Source organism: Calypte anna, chromosome 3, assembly GCF_003957555.1.
Source record: "Calypte anna isolate BGI_N300 chromosome 3, bCalAnn1_v1.p, whole genome shotgun sequence".
In the NCBI taxonomy this organism is placed as follows: Eukaryota; Metazoa; Chordata; class Aves; order Apodiformes; family Trochilidae; genus Calypte; species Calypte anna.
Window position 1 is genome coordinate 5,335,240 of NC_044246.1, and position 22,827 is coordinate 5,358,066.

Consider the following 22,827-nt stretch of genomic DNA (forward strand, 5'->3'; position numbering starts at 1 on the left):
CATCTTCTCTGTGACCTCAGCTTTTCCCCTGTCTTCATGTCCTGGCAAAAATTGCTTAAACAAGCATCTTCTTGAACAGAAGGTTGGAATTTAGTGCTCCAGAACTCATCTTGTTTGATTCAGTTACATTTCAAACACGAGGTGATCTACATGATCCAAGTGAATGGGAAGAATGCTTGCTGAGAACACTTAAATTCTTATGGACATTCAGTCAATAAATTTCAACAGGTTTTTAATATTCTACATGACAAATTTAATGAGTTTACTTGATCTCATTAGATTTACAAAATTGGGAAGCTAAGCATCAGGGGTACAGCTTACAGTATTTTAGTGCTACTGTATATCCACAAAAGCCCTTAAAATACTGCATGCTTCCTATATCTGATTTATAAGCCCATTCTCATCTTTCTCCTATGTCCTACTGCTGCCTTCCTTCCCAAGTAGCTTTAAAAGTTGTCCTCTATCACACTCACGATTTCTTTCTCCCAGTAGGTCTGAGTTCCTGCTCATGAATGTCTGTTGCATTATTCTCTGGATTTTTTCACTACAGGACTTTTTCTCTTTTGCCAATCCCTTTCCCTTTATCCCAATGGTGGTTTTGATCTCTGCTTGTGTGCCTGCCTGGCCTCAGCATGCATTCCCTCTCTGATGCATCCCTTCTCTCTTTATTCCATCCCCTTAGAATGATTCACTGAATCAGAGCTCTGAATGCATCTTTAACTCTGCAGGGAACTCCAGAGCACTGAATCAGAATGCACCCTCAATTAATTATCACACATATGGCTCCTATGCAATTAGCCTCAATTTGTTTTATTGTCTGCCAGGGGCAAAATTTGAGGAGATGTTACCAGTTAAAGAGATACTGCCAAACACTTAAAACATAACTTTGATTTTTCTTTATAGCCTTCCTTGAGCTTGAAGCTCTTGGCAACACAGCCAACATTTATTTTAATACCAGATTGATTTGATTCAAGGTGCCTTGTTTTCCTTGCCCAGGTTGGATGTGGATGTGCACACCTCCATGCTACACCAAGTGGCCAAAAGTCACTTGTATCAGGGAAAACAGCAGCTCAAGGATCTGAGGGGAATGGAATTTCTAAGCAGGGCTTTTTGTCTAAGGCTTTACCTGAAGCAACACCTCCCACACCTGAATGTGGCTTTGTCACCCCTCAAAACCCTACAGTGCCTCTTCACAGGAACTAAAGACTTCCAAGCTAGGCAAGTGTAGCAGGTACTTCATGGGCAGTACTAATGTTGTGCAATGTAAAAACAGAGAGCAGAGAGGCACTAAGCAGGTAGGAGACAAGGAAGGGTCTTTAGAAGACAGGCAGATGAATAAGTCTGATGAATAATAGGTAAATGAAGACAGACTGAGAGTTGGGGTTGTTCAGTCTGGAGAGGAGAAGGCCCCCAGGAGACCTTATTGTGGCCTTCCAGGGGCTGAAAGGGTTACAAGAAAGCTGGGGAGGGACTTTTGAGGCTGTCAGGTAGGGATAGGACATGGGGGAATGGATTCAAACTAGAGGAGGGGAGATTTAGATTTTATATCAAGAAGAATTTCTTCCCCATGAGGGTGGTGAGACCCTGGCACAGGTTGCCCAGAGAGGTGGTGGAAGCCCCATCCATCCCTGGAAGTTTTTAAGGTCAGGCTGGATGGGGCTTGGAGCAACCTGGGCTGGTGGGAGGTGTCCTGTGACAGGGGGAGTTGGAACAAGATGATCTCAAAGGTTCCTTCCAACCCTGAAAATTCTATGAATCTGAATTCAGAAGGCATATGAAGAACTAAGGCTGAAGCATGGACAAAGATGTTCCTTGCTCTTCAAATGTTTTGGTTTTTTCTATTCTCTCCCCCAATGCCAGAACCATGGCCACACCTGCACCTGGAGAACAGGGCACAACTTCCCAAAGACCAGTTTATACTCATTGTTGCAACTGAGCAGCTTTTTTTTCCCCCCCAAACCCCCATCTTTATTAAGAAAGCTGCCAGTTATAAGAGAAGTGTAATGAAGGAAAATTTGCTAATGTTTCCAGCTTTTGCATCACTGACAACCAGGGAGTGCCCCTAAAGTCAATTGGAATCAGTACCCAGGGGCATCTAATCCAGGTTTAAGCATCCCTCAGTACCAGTCTAGGCTGGATACAGAGGGACATAAATTCCTCTGGAGTGTTCAGGAAAACTCTCACTAAATTGCAGATGCTTTGTGAACAGTACCAGGCATCCCTTCTGATCTGAAGACAACACACCAAAAATTCAAACAAAAAAACCCTGTTCACTCACTGGTCCTATTTGTTTTCACTTGTGAGTCCCAGGCACTAATAAGCACCCATTTTTGTTTCATCTATATGCTGATGGTTATTTATACCAGTTTGCTGAGTTCTTAATTAACTTTACATTCAATAGAAGCCTAGAGGAGCCCTGAGGCCAACTCACTGAAGACCTTTCTTAAAAGAGCCAGAGTCAACACAGGAATATAGTGCTCCTTTCTGGTCAGTTCATTAAAACCAGAACAGAAATAAAAGCAGCCAGAGATAAACACAAAAATTATCAAAGGGAGAGAAAAAGAGTTCAGAAGAAGCTAAAATTATTGCAATGAACAGTATATAAGGTTTTCAAGCAAAGTGGCTGAAGTATTCAGTTTAAACCCTAAGTAAGGAGAACAGGCAGTGGCAGTAGTCAGAACATAACATTTCTGAAGTGGTATTTGAGGAAATAAGGTAAATTCTAACTATTGACAATTAGAGGGGGAAAAAAGGTTCTCCTATGCTTAGCTTATGCTATAACTGTTGACTTCAGAGGTTAATATACTTTGAAGTATTCATTATAAATCAGTGTCCAAGGCATTACTGAACTCTAAACATCTGTAGTTGTTCCTCTGTAAACATCACCACTATGGAGGTCTAAGAACGTGTGAAAAATCAAACAACATAGCAAGAAAAGACCGAGAAAAAAAAAAAATTCCATCCCTTAAAAGTAGAACTTGAAAGGTCCAAACACGCATTTCCCAAACAAGGCTCAGGGACAGTTATGGTTGAATGACTTTTTGAGTTTGGAGCAGTGGTTTTAGCAGCTGTAACAGATGAGCAGAGTCACAGGGAAACCAGATGCACCAGGATGTGTGTTAAAAAATAAGCAGCTGGAAATGGAAGGCCTGTTATTTCATTGGGAAAAAGGGGTGGAGCAGACGGGGACCTTTCACAACTCCTTTTCCCACACATGTGCATGATGTGGGGTCAAACCTAATGATGTTTACCCTGGGAAAGCTCTTCCCATTCCACCTGCAGGTTGTCTTCAATGAGCAGGTGAAGTGAGTCAGTAGGAAAAAAGAATTTGCCAGCTGCACTAGGTCTGAGGCAGGGCACCTTTCCTCACCCTCCTTTCCCAGCTGTATTAACCTTACACATGGTTATTTTCCAGACCACAAGGATTGGAACACCACCACAGTGATGGACTTTCTAAAAAGACAGAGAAAAGAAAAGCATACTCATATTATCCAAAAGAGGAAGGTGTTCTGCAATGCCAGTCTGGGGTAACTGGCAATTTCATCACAGTCTCTTCAGGGACATCTGATTCATTACACCTCACAATAAATCACTCAACACCCTACAAAGCAAATGCCAGCTCTGCCTTACCCCAAAACAGGCACTGAACCTGATGAGCACAAAAAGAACAGAAACAAAGAGTGGGGGAAGAGATGAGGAGGTTTTAAGCTGTGAAATCTCCATATTCTTGGTGGCAGTTTGCTGTTTGTGGGGACAAGTCACAGCTGAGAACAGGCTGCTCTACATGGTCCAGTGGTTAAAGCCACTGGGGAATGAAAATAAACTTCCTCCTCTGTTCTGTCCATTGCCATCCCCAAGATACCCAGCAAGATAAGGGGAAGGGAGGAGGGAGGACAGAGTCAAGCTGCAGCATGACAAAGTATTTAAGGGAAAAAAAAAAAAAAAAAAGTAAGGCAGAGGAATGGAACGACAGCATTTGAACAAACATTTTATGCTTTAAAGTGCTTATATGTTAAAGAAGATTTACTGCTATTTCCTTTTCTCTCTCTGACATCTACAGTCTAATCATTCCAACAGCTGTGAAAATAAAAGACTAAAATGGGACTCCTTAAACTGGGAGGCAGGGCTCAGGGTAATGGCAGGATGAAGTCAATGCTGTGAATTTTTTTCCCTTAAAAAATAGGAGAAAATTTCTCTTGGACTCCCATGAAGCAGGCAGCTTGTGCAGCAGAGCAGCTCTCTGAGACTACACACCTCTCTCTTCAACAATGGGAGCAAAAGCTGTAAAAAATGGTTACATGAAAAGCTGTTCTTTCCTAATCGCCTTACTTAGTGCCTTATTTTTTCTTCTTCTTAAAGTCACCTTTCCCTCCCTCCCCAGAAGATCTCTGACCTCAGGGATGGATTGGTGGACTCTGCACACAGTAAATACCAAAATGCATACTACAAACAAAGAGCATCTGCAGATTGCAGGGCAGAACACCCATGCTCTGCACACAAACAGGCACAGTGTGATTCCTGAATTCTGAAGAAGAGCTTGCTAGGAATTTCACAGTTTGCTTACTGTCAAAATGAATTTTTTTTTTTTTTTTTTACCCACTTGGGCTCCTCCATCTCCTTGAAAAAACAAACAAGCCATCATCCTCAGTCTCTAATACTCTCAGCTTCAGATCACATCATACAGAGTGGCAGATGGCTGGTTAGAAACCTGAGGAATCAAACTCCTCTTTAGCCACCAGAAAAAATAAGACTAAAAGAAACACTGGAGATAAAAGACATGTATGTGTCGGCTCAGAAAACACCAAGTAAAGACAACCACAGCAACACTTTAAGGAACAGATGAAGCAGTTGCTCACTATTTGGGGTACTGACCTAACAGCATTAATGAACATGAAAAACTCTACTTGCTGATGTCCAAAGTTTCAACTTTGGATTCACTTCACAGAAAAAATGAACTGGTTGGTTTCCCTCATCATATTTCCCACTGTTGGCCCAAATGAGATGCAACAATAACTTTTCCTTAAGTGAAACAAAGAAAAAATTGTTTGCTTGATAGCAGTGAAGTCTGCACATACCAATGAACATAAATGACACTCTAGGAAAGCAATCTGAGACTTAGAAGAAAAATAAACCCATGATACTTGATATCTAGACTGCTTGTCAAAACTGTTTTCAGTTAGTCTAATTAAGAGGCTAAATTATATAAGAAAAAATATAACCATGGAGCTGACTACTTCTAACTTTATGTAAGTGTAAATGAGTTTTTCTGGAGCTAATATAAATGTGATAATTCAGTCATCAATAGAACAAGGAAGTGTTTGAAAATGAATATGCAAAGCAAGCAAAGTAAAAGAGCTATAAAAAGCACACTGAAAGCAGTTTTCCTCTGGGCAAAAGTTCCTGTCAACAGGCAGTGAGTAGGGAAATAGCAAAAAAACCCAATCTGCCAGAGCTTCTGCTTCTTAAATCTCAGCCTGCATGGTAGTGAACCTGTGACTTTCCACGAGCTGAGCTTGGCAAAACTGACTGCCAATGCACCCCAAAAAGAAAACCCATAACCAGCTTTCCCATCTGTTGGTTCTGTTTTGTTTTACAGGGGATGAAAACCCAGTGCACATCTGGCTGTAGGGAGCTGCAGCCCCAGGTCAGTGCAGGAGCCAGAGCAGTTTTCCACTCCAGCTCCAGTTCCTGATCCTATTTAACTCCTCAGCTCTGAAAGAAAGGATTTATGTCATCCCTTTGCATTTTCAGATGTTGAAGGGTCAAGATTTAAAGCAGCAAGCCAAGACCCATCTCATGTAGTTCAATTATTTTAGGTATCTTGTAGAAAATTTCCCTGTTCTTCATACAAAATTACTCCCTTGCCTTCTTCTGTCTTTTCACTGTGTCCCTTTCATGATCCAGGAGTTTTTTTTCAGTCCAGTCACTCTGGTCAGTGACAAATGAAATACTGAAATGGAAGGGAGGCAAAGGAGAATCAGAAGTGCTAGAGACAAAATGAATTTAAATTTAGGAGGAGCCATTGCACGTGCATATTGTGGAATGCCACAGATTCAGGTAAACTTGTATTTCACTTTGACGACCACTTGAGTCTTCTACGAGGCTGTTTTCTGCTTTGGAAAGCTTTTTGAGGGGCAAGGTTGTGATTTTTATGCTTAAGTGAGGAGATCATAAAAGATACACTGGAATTTCTAACAAAGCACAGTTTTTTCAGAGTCTACCTTCTTCATGTTGAAGACAAAACTGCAGTTATGGCTTATTTTGAAAGGACAAATAGTGGTAAAATATATAGAGGTCTACAAGGGGTTTTTTTGCCCTTGGGATTTTAGTTTGTGGGAAAAATAATTAGCTTTGCTTTCAAAAATTATTAGCACCAATTCTCTCATTTCTCTCAGTGGAAGGCACAGACCATCAGTACCACAACCAAAACCTCCCTCTTATTTAAGTACCAAGCACCATCTTTTGAAATTTACTTTGATATCTTCTGTTCATGTCATCCCAAAAGCCTTAGACATAGAATCATAGAATCATAGAATTGGCTGGGTTGGAAGGGACCTCAGAGATCATCGAGTCCAACCCTTTTACAAAAGACAAATCAAAAGGAAATTAAAATTCTGATTCCATCTAGAATAATCTGTAGATTCTACACCAACCTAGAAGAAGAAGCTGCATGCCTTCAAATTGTTCTGGTTGAAGTAAAAGGTACCAGATGTTAAAACCTACACTTCCTACTTCATATTGGTCAGAGTTTCCATCCCAAAATGTAAAGCTGTCTGTGGGATTAGTGACAGCTTCCTTGACTCTCCTCAACTTCACTTCTATGAAATAATGAACCTGTTGACCCAAGAAAAAGACGTGAGAGGGATTTATGTGAAGATCTGGCCCCAGAACACAGAACTGCTCCCCTGAAAGGATTCCCATGAATCTCATTAGATTCAGAAGCAAACACAAAGCCTTTTTACATGACTTGGCTTTGTATGAGTTATTTCTTTATAGATGAGAACATATTCACTCACTGACACAATCCCTAAATCACAGAATGGGAGGGGTTGGAAGGGACCTTTGGAAGTCATTCAGTTCACCCCCTGCTAAAGCAGGATTGCCCAGAGCACATTACACAGGATGGGATCCAGGAGGGCTTTGGATGTCTCCAGAGGAGAAGATTCCACATCCCCCCAGGACAACCTGTGCCAGTGTTCTGTCACCCTCACAGGAAAGAAGTTTTCCCTTAGAGTAGAGGGGGAAGATAAGTGAAAATCAAACAAGTGTAACACTCTTCAAACTAATCAGTGTTTCCCCTAAAAGATGGCAAAATCAATAACTGTAATTTCTAGTTTTGGATTGTCTTGTAACACTGATACAAGAAGTGTGGTAAATGTCCAGCACTTCCCATCGGTTCTGCCAAGTTTTGATTTGCCCAATTTTCACCCTGTGCCTCAGAGGTGTTCTGCAGCTGCAATAAGCTACTCACTAGTAACTCAGTAGTAGGTGGTGAAGAGCTCATGCACTGCCCACAGCACAGTACTTAAAGGACCCCCTTCAGTCACTGAATCCAGCCCCTAAACTTGCAGATTGCTCAGTTACCTCTTGCAAAAAGGACCTCCATCTGCCTCCATCTCTCCTATTGGAAGCCCATGAGATCCCATTTACCAAAAGCTTTCAAACCCTACTGGATAGAAGGAGCAGCCACTTTTCCCAGGCTTTCAATAATCTGTATTTCCATCCTTGTCAAACTGAATAAATGGCAGGCAAAAGCTGACAAAATAACCAATTCTTAAACCAAACTCCCAGATGAGAGGCAATGAATGCACACTCATCATTACTTCCCTGTCAGAGTTACCTGCCACATCCCAAAAGATAACATTTAATCAGGATAGTATAAAATACATTCATTCAGGCTGACTTTTGGTGCCAAAGGCTTCACAAATTTAGTTCCTAAGACCAGCTAGCAAACAAAAAAAAAAAGGCTGGCAACTGGGAGTTCTGTTTTTTTCCCCACAGTTTCATTACTGTACAACAAAAGCAACCTGACACCTCATCTGTAACACACCAATAATTGCTTAAATACATTTTCAGACATAGCCCAATAACCATGAAACTGTAAAACCCCAGACTCAAGATTCAAAGCTTAACCTCTTGTTTAAGGATTACATTTGGAAAGAAAAACCTCCAGATATTAAATTAATGAGAGCAAAACCTTTAGAAATAGTAAGTAGAGAAAACTTTTCTTGTCTTACTTGTAGTTTTTCTCCCAGAACTTGACTGGTCTTGCATATGATGCGATAAAGATGACACTGCCAAGAAATGGACTCAGGGGTGTAGAAAAGACTGAAGAGGCCAGAGTTTGAAAAAAAAGCATAGCAGAGTCTGAAAATTGCAAGTTAAGGGAACACAAATGATTTCATCATGCTTTTAAACCACTGTTGAGGCAGTTCTGTGAACCGATTATTTTCACTCTTTTTTTGTTATTTATTTTAGGGAAGGGAAGGGAAGGGAAGGGAAGGGAAGGGAAGGGAAGGGAAGGGAAGGGAAGGGAAGGGAAGGGAAGGGAAGGGAAGGGAAGGGAAGGGAAGGGAAGGGAAGGGAAGGAAGGGAAGGGAAGGGAAGGGAAGGGAAGGGAAGGGAAGGGAAGGGAAGGGAAGGGAAGGGAAGGGAAGGGAAGGGAAGGGAAGGGAAGGGAAGGGAAGGGAAGGGAAGGGAAGGGAAGGGAAGGGAAGGGAAGGGAAGGGAAGGGAAGGGAAGGGAAGGGAAGGGAAGGGAAGGGAAGGGAAGGGGAGTGCCAAATTGCCAATTACCAGCATGTAATCACTGGCTCTTCAATACCACACAGAGGTGACATGTATGAAGGGACCATGTTATTAGCAAGGTGACCCTGCCTAATCTCTGCCCAAGAACAGATGGAGGCAGAGCATTAAGTGTCCTTTCCCAGCTACCTCCTGAATGCTGTATAACACAAAGTGCCTTTCCACAACAACTCTCCCCCACAAAATATCACTTTTTTCTTTTCAAGTTCTTCTTTTTCTGTGCTGGAGCCTTGCTCACAACATGTTTAGTATTTAATTCTGTGAGTTTCTGCTTATTATTAGAATGATAGAGTACGTGGAAAAAACAGATGTGCCTCTCGAGTCTAAACTGCTGGCTTAAAATCATGCTTTCACTATAGTTCTGACAATTTAATATACTATAGTGACTGAAATAAATAAATATATACATATATGCACATTTTGGACTTTTTAAAATATACAAAAAATGAGAAGGTAAGGGCAGGGGAATAGTATGTATCACATATAAACATCAGAATGAATGTCTGAATCAATAGCTTCCTTCAAATGTTAATTCATATTCCAGACTGCTGGAAAGCAAGTTAGGAGATTAATAAGGATATTGGAAGAGATACACCTTGAAAGGAGCATGATTAAAAAACCAAGCAAATTAAATGTGAGGCTTTAAATCTTCATGAATTCACACCACATCCGTGAAATCTCAGGGAAAAAATATCCAAGTTGGCCTAACAGACCAGTTTTCCTTCCTTACACCTCTCTTGAGAGGAAGGTGCCAAATAAAGAAGCCATGAACTAAGCAGCCACTATTAAAGTGATCAAGTGAATCTCAAACTAAAATTAAGGCTGAATCACCCAATGACCACAGGCTTTTACCTCACCCTCTTACAATAACATCCTTTACGTGTCCCAGAGTCTGAAAGTGATTAAAAACATTTTAACACATGCAGCATCATTTGTGGTACAATATTTCCATAAAAAGGCTGGCTAGCCATGCTTCCAAAGCAATATAAAAGATCTGAGGTCCTGGAGCAGGTCCAAAGGAGGGCAACCAGGCTGGTGAAGGGACTCGAGCACAGTGAAGGGACTCGAGCACAGTGAAGGGACTCGAGCACAGTGAAGGGACTCTCCTATGAGGAGAGGCTGAGGGAGCTGGGGTTGTTGAGGCTAGAGAAGAGGAGGCTCAGGGGAGACCTCATCACTCTCTACAACTCCCTGAAAGGAGGTTGGAGCCAGGGGGGGGTTGGGCTCTTTTCCCAGGCAACTCTCAGCAAGACAAGAGGGCACAAAAGGTCTCAAGTTGTGCCAGGGGAGGTTTAGGTTGGAGATTAGAAAGAACTTCTTTCTGGAGAGGGTGATCAGCCATTGGAATGGGCTGCCCAGGGAAGTAGTGGATTCTCCGTGTCTGGAGATATTTCCAAAGAGACTGGATGTGGCACTGAGTGCCATGGGCTGGGAACTGCAGTGGGAGTGGATCAAGGGTTGGACTTGATGATCTCTGAGGTCCCTTCCAACCCAGCCAATTCTATGATGCTATGATTCTATGATCTACAAATATCTGCCAAAAGATCTCTCTCAAATGCCTCAAACTTCCTAAAAGGGAGCTGGCTGGAATGGTGTCTTTGTGCATTAGTGAGCTTCCAAAATGAGTTGCCCTCTGTGTCTTCAGTGCAAAAAGCAAAAGAAAGAAGCAAGTGCATCAAAAAAGTTCAACTGTCCCATTACACTGTAGACATCATCAGTGCTGGCTGTGAAAGATGAACAAATATTTTAAGTATTGGGTAAGGGAAGGAGGCATGGGAGCTGCAGAGACAAAAAGAGAACAAGGAGGGCAGATAATGACAGCAAATCAATTTAAGGATAGTTCCAATGTCATGACTGATCTATAAATTGCCACCATCACAGCTTAAGACATTTAAGATTTCACTGTGAACTGTGTGTAAGATGTAATCAGTAGCAATAGTTTCATTTTTGCTGAAAGACACAATGCTCTGCTGTATGTATGCTGGAAAACATCTCCCATTTGTCTTTTGAAGAGAAATTTTTATGAAGCCTTTCATGTATGTCAGTGTGTCATGAGAGCAAGGAACAGTAACAACCTCCCTTCCATACAGTAATCTGCACAGGGAGCAATTATCTGTCATCAGGGCTTTTATAATTTGATTATTATATTGGGTAATTTACTTTTATACCAATGATATACATACAAATTTTAATTACATCTAAGTAGAAAATATGGTTTAGTGGTGACCTTGGCAGTGCTGGGTTAATGGTTGGACTTGATAATCTTAAAGCTCTTTTCCAACCAAAACACTTCTATGATTCTACTCTATAAAAGAAGTGACAAAAACTTGAGGTATGATTTCTTACTTGATGTCCCAAGTCAGTCTGCCTGTGTACTATTTTTGTTAGGTTACACAATACTGAGTAGAACTTGTTTCTTTGGAAATAATGGATTTTGCTTTTAAAAAATAACATTTTGAGAAGTAGCTAAAACCATTCAAACTGAAATAAAACATTTTGAGGATTATCTATTCTAATTTAAAAAATCTGTTTAAATTGAAGTCAGCTTCCAAAAAAAAGCTACTGAAATAGTGGCATTTTCAAAATGTTCCATCCCTTCTTTTAACATGAAACCATGAGCTAAGGCCAGTGCAAATCCTAACCCACAGAACCCACATTTTTAATTGCAGCTATTATGGGCCAGAAACATTTCATACCTTCCAGGAACACCATCCTTGAGAGGATGAGAGACCTGAGTGCCACTGGACTTTCCTTTTCTAATGTTAAGAGCTGTAACCCTCAAACAGCCAAAGCAGAAATCCTCATAAAGAGGATAATCTGAACCACAAAACCTTTCTTACCCACTTTGATTTATTAGGCAAAATCCCCTTTTGATTCCAAACTACACAGACTTTCTCAGTGTGCTGGGAATTATGGACACAAAACCTCATGTTCCCCATGGGAAACACTGGAAAGTGAAGCTGCAGATTTCTCCTCATGCCTGAAGCCCATTCCTGCTCTTTCAGGATTAGGAGGGAATTTGAGGGATCCCCTACCCCACCCAGAAGCCACAAGGCAGGATTAACTAACCCTACATGACTCCTAATAGATGGTTGTCTAAATTTCTGAAGATCTCTAATGATGGAGGCTCCACAACCTCCACCAGGCAAAGCTCCACTCGTGTTGCCCTTTGTGCCCTGGGCACCAGGATCAAATTCATTAAACTACCCATAACACTGAGCTCTGTGGCACAAATAATTAAATTGGAATTAAATTAAATCTGAGCCAGGAATAATTAAATCTGAAAAAAAAAAAAAAAGGCAGTTTTAGTGCCTCTTGCAAACTTCAGTATGCATATTTGGAGGATTATGGTAACAAATAAAAAGGCAAAAAGGCAGAATTTTTTTTTGGTGGAAATAGTAACTGGGGCATTTAACCAGGATCTTAATTGCCCTGTAAGACAGATTTGCATTCACAATGCATATTATTAATATAAATAGTGGAAAGGTAATCTAGGTGACTTTAGCAATACCTGTGTAAGCAACCTAAGCCCTGCTTACTGAGCCACTTCCCCCTTTGCACAGCTTAATTGGCACTTTTATCAAAGTAAAGCTATCATTGCACAAAATGTTTGTAACTAAAGGGAAATGTGTTGAAATATAGCCTTAGTTTTTAAATGTTTTGCTAAATAATCTTACACAAATTTGTACTGCAATCCATACTTACAGCAGAGATGAAATTTTTTTGTTGTGGAATTCTGCCATAATTTTCTACAAATCACTCAAAGTGCTCAGACAGGTCACTGTTTTTATAATGCTTTCCTTTTGTAAATACATCATCTAAAGCTTCCCCTCCAGGAGTTATTCTGTCTGCAGTTGCCTCTGTCCAAGACTCCCATTTATTCTTCCTATCTAGAAACATAAACACAACTAATCCATGCTGCATATGATTCAATACATCACAGCAAAGAGCAGAGGAAAGAAATCACTTGAGGGGGAAAAAACACCATGAGATGGAAGGGACAAAGTGTGTATATATCTAATAAACAGTACAAACAAAACTCTTTAGTAGGTCTGAAGTACAGAAACTCTTTTCTCACAGCTTCAGTTGGGATGGAAGGAAGGAGTGAAAAGTTAGTCTCTGAAAATGCTTTACATCTCAACAAAGTTAAATTTGATCAGTTAAAATGTTTTAAATTTTTAAACTTTTTTCCTTTTTCTTTCCAAATCCAATTTCCAACTGAATTTGACTTTAAGCTGACAAATTTTTTCTTCCAACAATCCAATATGTATTTTTTAACCCTATGGATAATCAGGGGTTATTGAACTGTTTTACCATATGTTAACCATACCCACAAAAAAAAATGTCCACAGCCCTGGAACAAGCACTGTTTCCAAAGCCCTGTGTTATTGTTGATGAACATATATTGTTGCTCCTAAAACTGAGTGCAAATATTAATAAGGAGAATTTGCTTCTCAGCTCCACAATGAATAAGTTACATTAAAGTATTAAAACCCACCTGCTTCTGAAATGGAAAACCAAGCATAGGACAGTTGCAACAGAAATGGGTCTTTAACTCAAATACTAACTAGAAACACCTAAGAATGTTACTAATAATCTAGAGCTCAGCAAAATGCCCAGCATCATCCCAAAGGAGCTCCTACATTCAAAGTCCACCCCAGTAGGAGCCAATATGTCAATCACTGCTTTTTCTGGATGCAACCAAAGCCAGTGGTGAGGAATGTGGAAATGATCACATTCCTGCAGTGATCTGCAGACCATATAGACCAGGTTGAGTCTGAGCTCAATTTTCCACTTTCAGATGCCAACACAGCCAAAAAACCAGAGAAAACACCATTTCTCAGGAGATGCCCCAAGTATTCTCTGATTTTAAAATAAGTTACCTGGGAATTTTGCACCTTGTTCAAACACTGTGAAGAAATTGCATCCACAAAGAGGAATTCAAGAGTAAACAAAAACACATTTATAAAGGATATGAGGTATTGCAAAGAGCTGAGCAAAAACATGGAAGGATGATCCCCAGGCAATCTGCCAGGGAGCAATGTATGTCATGATGAACTGCAGCTTCTGCAGCAGGTCCCACAGCTGTAAAAAAGAAAAACATGGTGACTTTTTAGGCACTCAGACAGTTTCAATGCTAGTATCTGAAAGTGACACACTTTTTAGTATAGTGGCCCGGAATGAATATAAGTTATATTGTATTATTAATAGGAATTAAGGTTTTATTTTAGTAAGGCACACAGGTATATTCTTCATTTGAAATTCAAACTTGCAAGGAGGTACATTTATAACCACCATACTAAGATTGTTCCCAGGTTACCTTTCTTCAAAAGTCTGACTGCTTTAAATAGAAAGTGGGAAAACAGGTTCTGATATTTGCTGCATATATCACAGTGCCAGTTCACAGTCACAAGAGAAGAGACTTCAGGAGAATTGGATACAGGGAATAAAGGAAGCTCAATGTAAGACACACACAGCTCTGCACATGGAAATCAGACTTATTTCTCAGGAACACATTTTCATTTGTTGATTCAGTGTGAAACCATCACAATGTAAGCACACATTTGGCATTAACCATCAGTTGTAGCTGCATATTCAACTTCAAACCATCTTTGGTTTGACTTTGCATTAACAGGAATTTTTACTGTTGGGGTACAAACTGAGAAACACCCTGAATTTACTTTTGCTTCCTGTAAAATATGCTTGGTGCTGCAACTACCCATTCAAGAATGATGTGCACTTATTCCCCATACTGCTTTTTTTTTTTTTTTTTTTTTGTTCTGCCAGCTCTCTTGGAATCAGGGCAAAACAGAACTTCTGTCTGGTCTGCAATGGGCCACCAGATCCATATTGGAAAGCAGGTTCCTGACAAACTATCAGGAAAGATTTCACAGTCAATAGACATCAGTGCTCAACACACACACACACACATTGGCAGTGAAGCAGAAATATATGCAGTATTTCATATTCTGCAATATTTAACGTGCATAGAGCAAATACATGTTGAATTTCCTACAGTAAATTTTTGCTTGAGTCAATGAAAAACAAGATATTGCCAACACCCTCAGAGACACTGAAGCTGATTTACTTGTATAGTAAATGCTACCAGGGAATGTTCCCAGGCACTGGTATCCTCTATCTTGTTAAATTGCTGGAAAGGTCCCTGGGAAGATTTTGGTCTGGTCGAGTGAGCAATCCCAGAATCTTCCAAGCAATCCCCAGGCATCCTTTTGAACGCCACGGTCCATTTTCAGGTGGCAGTTCCACACCTTCAACATGCATCCAGGCTGGGACAGATGTTTGTTAGCATGGACACAAGATTCCCCATGACAGCTTCTCTCAGGGACACAGCATGATCCCAGGGACACTGCATTTACCAGTTTGCTGACAGTCAGAGAGGATGCACCTTCCCTGGCTGCCCTGTTTCATCTCTCCTGTGAGCTACCACCCCCAAAGTAACCCATGGTCATATGTACCCACATCAGCATTGCACTAGAGAGATGCTTCACTGAGCCTCTCCATGAATAAATATTCATGAATGAATAAATCATTGCAAATTAATTGGGGGAGAGGTAAGAATGACATAGGAGCATTAATGTGTTTTGGTCTTCGTGCCACCAAACTATCACAAGAGCAGCCACAAACTCCAGTTACAACCAGTACCATGATAACTCCAGCCCCAACTGGGAAATCTTCAGGCTGAGATGCAAGCAGGACCCCACAGTGCATATTTATTTGCTGTGCCTTGGCATGACTCAAACGAGGAGCAATATGCAAAATGCAGATTATGTTATCTTTTCACAGGCACATTATTTAAAGCCAGCAAAGCCCTGATAAAGACAAGATGTTCTGATCTCTTCAAAGCACAGCATGCTTATGCTCATTTATTTTAACCCCAACTTCAGTTTAAGCATGACAAATTCAATCTTCTCGACTTTGTTTTCTCTCAAAAATGCTACATGTGATTTGAAAACTACAACATTAGTTAAAGTAGCTAAGTAAAACTGAACTGCAAGTAAAACTGATTTAAACCCTGTTTAGCTGGTTGGGATGTTGCCCAGTATTGCTTAATTTTTATTTATTTGAAATGCCTGAATTAACAGCTGGGAGAAAAATTGTATGTGCTATAAGATTTAAGAGGAGGGCTGGAAAAGCTAATGATTCACATCTAAAACCTCAAAAGTGCAAAACTCCAGCAGGACCCAGCAAAGTTTCACCTCTTACAGATTGAAATCACAAAGCCATAAATCATCCCAACTATGCTCAAAGCTAAGGGTTCATCAAAAGGTTTCCAAACCTCAAATAAAACTCAGGTTTTGCATTTGCTAGGAGACCAAATCTAGGAGGAGACCCTTTTGGCTTCCTGTTCCACTACACTGTTTTACTAATTCTTTAATATTTAGATGTTCTTGCAAAACAGGCAATGGAGCCCAAGTTCCCAGTTGCTTCTAACAAATCCTGCTGCTTCTATAGTCACCACTGCTTGAAATTGCTTTTATTTCTTTCAACACTTGCTTCTCAGCTGATGTTTCTACAAGACAGGCAATGGGGTTCATTTCCATTTGCAAGAACATAAAATAAATAGGAAATAGTAAAAACAGTAAAATAGAATAGTAAAATAGTAACTAGAACACTGTAGTGAACCTCTTTATTTATTTTGAGAGCTACACAAAAATATTCTCTCTAGATTTTTGGTTTTCATAGTCAGTACTACTGGTTTTCAAGATTCTGCCCCTGTGCTCAGATCTGGTGAGGCCACAGCTTGAGTCCTGTGTCCAGTTCTGGGCCCCTCAGCCCCTCAGGAAGGAGATTGAGGTGCTGGAGCAGGTCCAGAGAAGAGCAAGGAGGCTGTGAAGGGATCCAGCACAAGTCCTGTGAGGAAGGGCTGAGGGAGCTGGGGGTGTTGAGGCTGGAGAAGAGGAGGCTCAGGGGAGACCTCATCACTCTCTCCAACTCCCTGAAAGGAGGTTGGAGCCAGGGGGGGGTTGGGCTCTTTTCCCAGGCAACTCTCAGCAAGACAAGAGGGCACAAAAGGTCTCAAGTTGTGCCAGGGGAGGTTTAGGTTGGAGATTAGAAAGAATTTCTTTCTGGAGAGGGTGATCAGACATTGGAATGGGCTGCCCAGGGAAGTAGTGGATTCTCCGTGTCTGGAGATATTTCAAAAGAGCCTGGATGTGGCACTGAGTGCCATGGGCTGGGAACTGCAGCGGGAGTGGATCAAGGGTTGGACTTGATGATCTCTGAGGTCCCTTCCAGCCCAGCCAATTCTATGATTCTAGGATTGCACCTAAAGGCCTGAAAATGTGTGATTTTCAAGCTACTGCTTTTCATTAAGAGGTGTCAAATGCCTTTGATACCCCTTAAATAACTGCTTCCAGGACACCTTCTGCAACACAGCAGAAGGGTAAAATCCCATTAATATTTTACATATCTAATTATACTTGCTAAAGGTGATGCCACCTAGCAACTATAATAGAGATGTTTAAGACGGGGGGGCTTGAAATGACATTTTCTTATTATATTGTTAGAACCCTCTGAAACAAATAATTTCTCCATTTTTACACAATTTACAAATTTTTATACAATTTACACCACGCTTTCCTCCTGTACCTGATTCAGGAACCCCAAGGACTCACAGTGCGCTATTGCTTTTCTCCAGAAAGGAATTGTTCAAAATTGCCTTCAGGAACTGGAGGAATCCTCAAAACCAGTAACTCATTTATTTTAACCACAACTAAATGTGTTTCAGCTTTCAGTAACTGCAAGACTCGAGCTGGAGGGGGGAAAACTTCAAGATAGTCTTTAAATCCTCAGGAAAAACACCAGATTAGAAAGGGTCAGGAAAGCCAAAGCCTTACTTTTGATCAACACTTCCATGGGACCTGATGGGACATCACAGCCCTTCTCCAGTTCTGTAAAATATCCACTTTATCCTCAGTAAAGTTTTTGTTGAATGAGGGTAGGAACTTGCTCCTGAAAGTGTGAGGTGTATTTTTTTAACAGCACTAGGTAAAAAGGGGGAACCTTCTCATCAAAAGCAAAAAATACCAAAAAAATTAATCGTGCTGCTTTTTGGCTCTCTATAACAGTTGCCTTAAATATGTATAAAATATTATTTTTTTCATTAAGAATTCTGCATCCCAGTTTAGGATGATTTCTAGAATAATATTTTTGTTATGTCTTCTTAGATCTTCTGGGTTTTCTACAGTTCACTAAGCAGAAAAATGATACATTATTTAGGAGAAAGTTCTGATATTCCTAGATATGTGACAGTTTTGTACAGTAAGGAGTTTTTAAGTCTTTGATAAAGAGTTGAAATTATCAGTATATTCAATGACTTTAAACCAGTGCGTTCCCACTACTGTCAAGTGAAACATGCATCTGTCTTTCCTATTTATTTTATGTGGACACATCTTTGATCATCTTAATCATCCTTAAGTCTTCTATGAGTTCTGAAGCCTCTACAGAACCCTGGAGCATAAGCTAATATTCTGTAGCAACAAAGCAAAGGTAAGGACTTAAGCTTTCAGAATTCCTTGCAAATACAGTTCTTTTTTAATGAACTGCAATATTAGTAAGTAATATTACAAAATAAAAATTAATGGATTGTTGCCAATATTAAAAAAATATTTTGTGAGTCTGAAACATCACTAAAATGTGATCTCCTTTATTCAGTTTAGTAGATTTCAGTAAACTAGGCAGAGATTAGCATCTGAATTTAAATGACACTGAATGGGAGATGGAGCCCATGCAATGCTCTCAGCTTCTGGCAGCCTTTCTTTCTGTTTAGCATCTCTTGGGACTCTGTGTGGGCAGATTCCTTGGCAATACTGGGTCTAAATAATGCATAAACATGAACATTTTCTTGCTAAGCTTGAATCTCGCTGTGTTTTATGAAAAGGATATGTATAAATTGGTTTTAAACACAAATAACTGTCATATACATACTACTACATGGCCTGTACAAGAAAAATTGAGAGGTTAAAAAAGCTAGATGTAAAAAGCAATTATTTCTCACTTTTAACAGGTATTTCTATATATATCTGTTTAGATCTAGAGAACTTGGGACAGCTTTGAAATCAGACTCACATGGTAGAAGGGTACTCTTATTTTTCATGTTGAGTTTAATCTAGTCAATAGGTAGCTACAAGTCTTGACAGTAGATTTTAATACCTACTGGTAATTTTCTTTTTTTTACTTTTTTTTTTAATGTTGATAAAAATTAAGATACATTAAGAGCTAAAAGTTGTGATCATGTATGTGTTTATGGATATGAAATTAAACCTAGGTGGAATAATTTTATTCTAGTTCAGAGCTTTGCTTTGCAAATAATTGACTTTGTTTTTTTATTAAAGCCAAACTAAATCTACATATGAAATCCTACAGAACAAGATATACTGGAAATGTTAAAGGTTTTTAATGTTTATGTCTTAAGTTATTGTGACATTCTATTGGTGTATTAGAACAGCACTATAAATCTCCCACAAACATTTTCCAACCTGTATTTATTTCTACTTGCTTACAGAAATCTGAAGCTTTTAAATTGTGAAGTTTTTCTATTTATTATTTTATATTCAATCTCATTGTCCCATGTCAATGTCTAATAGGAGAGGATCAAAATATCACCAGTCCAAGGTTATGATAGCAAATCTCAGAGGAATATATATTCCCAGAACATCTCATTCAGCCCTTAGTGTACAAAACAGGCATGTTTTAAACAGTTTGAGTAAAAAGCCTCAAAAGCTTTGTATTTGTCAGCCAGCAGGCAGAAGCAATGATGAGGCCAATGCCAACAAGAGGATAAGAACCTAAGAGCCCTGGATCTGCCCATGGCAGAGGCTCTGTTAGCTGGACAGCAAGGACACAGGGAAAGGGTCTGGAGTACTGTGAGAAAGGGCTCACAGATTTCCTGAGGTGGGCAAAGAGGATAAAATCAGGGCTAAGCAGCTTAATGGAAACAAATCAGCTGGAATTCAGCCTCTTCTGTGAAGCTGTCACAGGCATTGCTCCTGCCAAGACTGGACCTTCCCAGAAGTCTCCTTTATAGAAGCAGAGATAAAGAAAAAAACCAAAGTTGTGAGTTGTGTGCTGGAGCACCAGATACTTGAGATTTCTTTTTCTGAAGCTACAGAACTCATCGCTATCAATATGAAAGCAGAGAGATGCAATCCTCAGTGAGCCAGAGAGAGCCACGGGAGGAGGTGTACATCTCCTGCATCCCTGAGTCCACTTGTCCCATTCCACAAGAAAAAACAAAAAGCAAAGAAAAAAAAAAAAAAAGGAGAAAATATGAATTTTGGGAATAAAGTCCCAAATGAAGTTTGACAAAGAGGTCAGTGATGGAAGGCTGAATGAAAAAGTAAATCAATTAAACTATTTCTCCAGTATTAAAAGGAAACATGGACTGCACAGTGCTCAAGAGAGTTCAGAAGTCTACGCAAAATACCACGGGGATTATCCTGTCAAATATCAGATGTAGCCCTAGGTATTTTACTCAGCAGAAAGTGTCTTAACAGGGTTTATATGCCTGATATCAAAAGTTGAGGAAACAGCTGTGAGCCAAGAGGGTGCAGCTGATTAAGACATTGGCTTCCAGCATACACGAATGGCAAGAAATGGATTAAAGTGTGAATTAAAGACTTAGTGCCAGAAGCTTTGATGTGAAACATCAGATTTAGAGAAGGATAAAAAATCAGAAAGGAACAGGAAAGAGAGTGAGTCTTTTGTAGCACCCAAATCAATGCCACATGCCAACTAACCAAGAGTTTTATTGCCACAAAGGCAATAAAAAGATCCAAGAGGTTAATTACTTGGCTTCAACAAAGCACCAAGAAGGTCAATGCACTGGGAAGCACTTCCTCACAACATGAAGGAAAAGAAGATGACATTCATTTCTTTCCTGTCCAAGGAATTGTGTTGTGGTTGTTGAAAGTTAAGTCTGATCAGCACAGGTTTGGTAGGGTGTTAGAAACGGGTTGTTGTAGCTGGAGTTACTTTGACATAAAGATCATCTTTCATAAATGTGTGGCATGGGATACAATGGCAGAAAGAAATATACAGAAAGAGAAAAATTGTAAAAATAAAAAAATGCAGATTCCTTATTAACTGGAAAAAAGTATTCTGGGAAAAAAGGAAAAATATCAGACAGAGAAATTGTATTCTTAAGTGAGCTCAGCAGGGGTAAGAGTACTTAGGCAAATGAATTCAGTGTTAATGAAGGCAAATTTAACAAGCTCTGGTTCTTTGATTATTTTGCTTTATGCATGAAGATAAATTCAGAACCCTCAGAGGACTTGGCTATGAGAAAATATAAGGTGATTTCATATTTTAGTATTGCTAATTAGTTCATCCACACACACACAAATTAAGAGGCCATTAAATTGTCTACTAGTAACACAGAAGACACTAAAAGAAGAAAGAAGCTTCAATCCATACATCAGAGGGTTAATGACACTGGTCTTATTAGCCCATCAAGATATGCATAGCAGGTAATTGGGTGAGCTTGGGGTGGCTTTTTAGGGCTTAAAGGAAGCTACACAGATTTGGTAAAAATCTGTATCACAGCCAAGCATCACTTCTCAGTTGAAATAGCTGCTGGTAAATAAACCCCAGTTTTCCATGGTTTGGCATAAAGGAACCTGCAACACATTGCTGGTTGCTCTCAGTAGTGAAGAGACTGACTGAAAAAAAAAACCAAAAAACCCACCAGTTTTTTTTTTTTTGTAGTACCTGAGACCATTCCACAGCCAGAAGCACCCACACTCACGCTACCAAGTTTTTTTGCTGCCTTTGCTGCTTCACCTCAACATTAGCATCACCCAGGGTTTCAAAAGTAGTTCAGGAAAACACTGTGACTTAAAGATGTCCATGGCACTGGATGCTGAGCTGCATCTTTAAGAGAACTCAGAAGAAAGTCTTGTCCTGAGCATCTTTACCACTCAACTAGAGTTAAAAACCAGAATCCTCACTGAATGATTTGCATTGCTTTCTACTTCACACTTAAAAATACCTGCTCATTCTTGCCTTGAACAGTTGTTATTTCAGGCATCCTTTAAAGCAGCTCACACATCTGCCAAGAAGGGCAGTGCTGGGAACCTTTTTTTTTTATTTTTTTCTTCCTGCATGGAAGAAAGATGAACTATGACATGTACTTACCAACCCTATGCTCTCCCTCCCATATAAGTGTTGCCTATGTTAGCATTTCCTCAGTTAAGTATTGTGTCAGTAGGTATCAGAAGGGTGGAAGAAAGGTCCAGCTTTTCATCCTTCTCAAATCATGTCCCTCTTTTCATGATTCCTAAATGGTTAATATTCTTACATTTTTTTTATCCTATTACAGAGAAAATCTTAGGGCTTCTACTACTTTTAGAAGTCTAGGAAAAAATCTCCTACATCCTGTTTTATATTTTATCTTTGCTCTGCCTATGAAGTAGATGCTCTCAGCTATTTGTGGGTTTCCATTTTCAAGTAATATGAACATTCTTATTAATATTTGCACCATATCTCCTAAAAAGTCCAGAGAGAACAACTGGCTCATTTGAAAAGTTTACACAGAGCTGTACAGACCAAGACACCCATCTTGATTTTCTGGTTTAACTTCCTTTAAAGCACTACTCCCACAATTTTTGAATGATAGAATTTTAAAAGGCCAGGCAGCCCTGATTTAAAGAATTAAGGCAAGGGGAGTTTTGAACAGATGAATCCCAGGCCATAGCCAAGGAGACAAACTGGGATGGCAAGAAGCTACTTGGAAGCTGTAGTCATTGTTAAAAATAAAGTCTTTCCTAAATGTTTCTCTTGCTCCTCTCCCAAGGCAATGGGAAAGTCAAAACATTCTCTACACCACTAATCACCTTCTAGCATTAAATTTCCACATTCTGCAACTTGTCAAAATGTAAACTCCTCATGACTTTTAAAAAAGAAGTGAAGTAACCATGCCACCAAGTCCTACGATGTTGAAAAGACAAAGAAAAAAAAAATCCAGACTGTTTTTTCAAAAAATCCCCAGGAATAGACCTGATTG

The 22,827-nt window shown here is 39.8% G+C and overlaps 1 protein-coding gene across 1 annotated transcript in view; it reads right to left on the reverse strand.

The window, feature by feature from the left end:
* The window catches only part of PCNX2 (pecanex 2), a 146,450-nt gene that overhangs the window by 42,041 nt on the left and 81,582 nt on the right, over positions 1-22,827 (reverse strand). Inside the window, exons 21-22 of the mRNA XM_030447709.1 lie at positions 13,781-13,889; positions 8,238-8,367 (exon numbers count right to left, since the gene is read on the reverse strand). Of these exons, the coding sequence (XP_030303569.1) occupies positions 8,238-8,367; positions 13,781-13,889 (239 nt within the window). The remainder of the gene's footprint in view (positions 1-8,237; positions 8,368-13,780; positions 13,890-22,827) is intronic.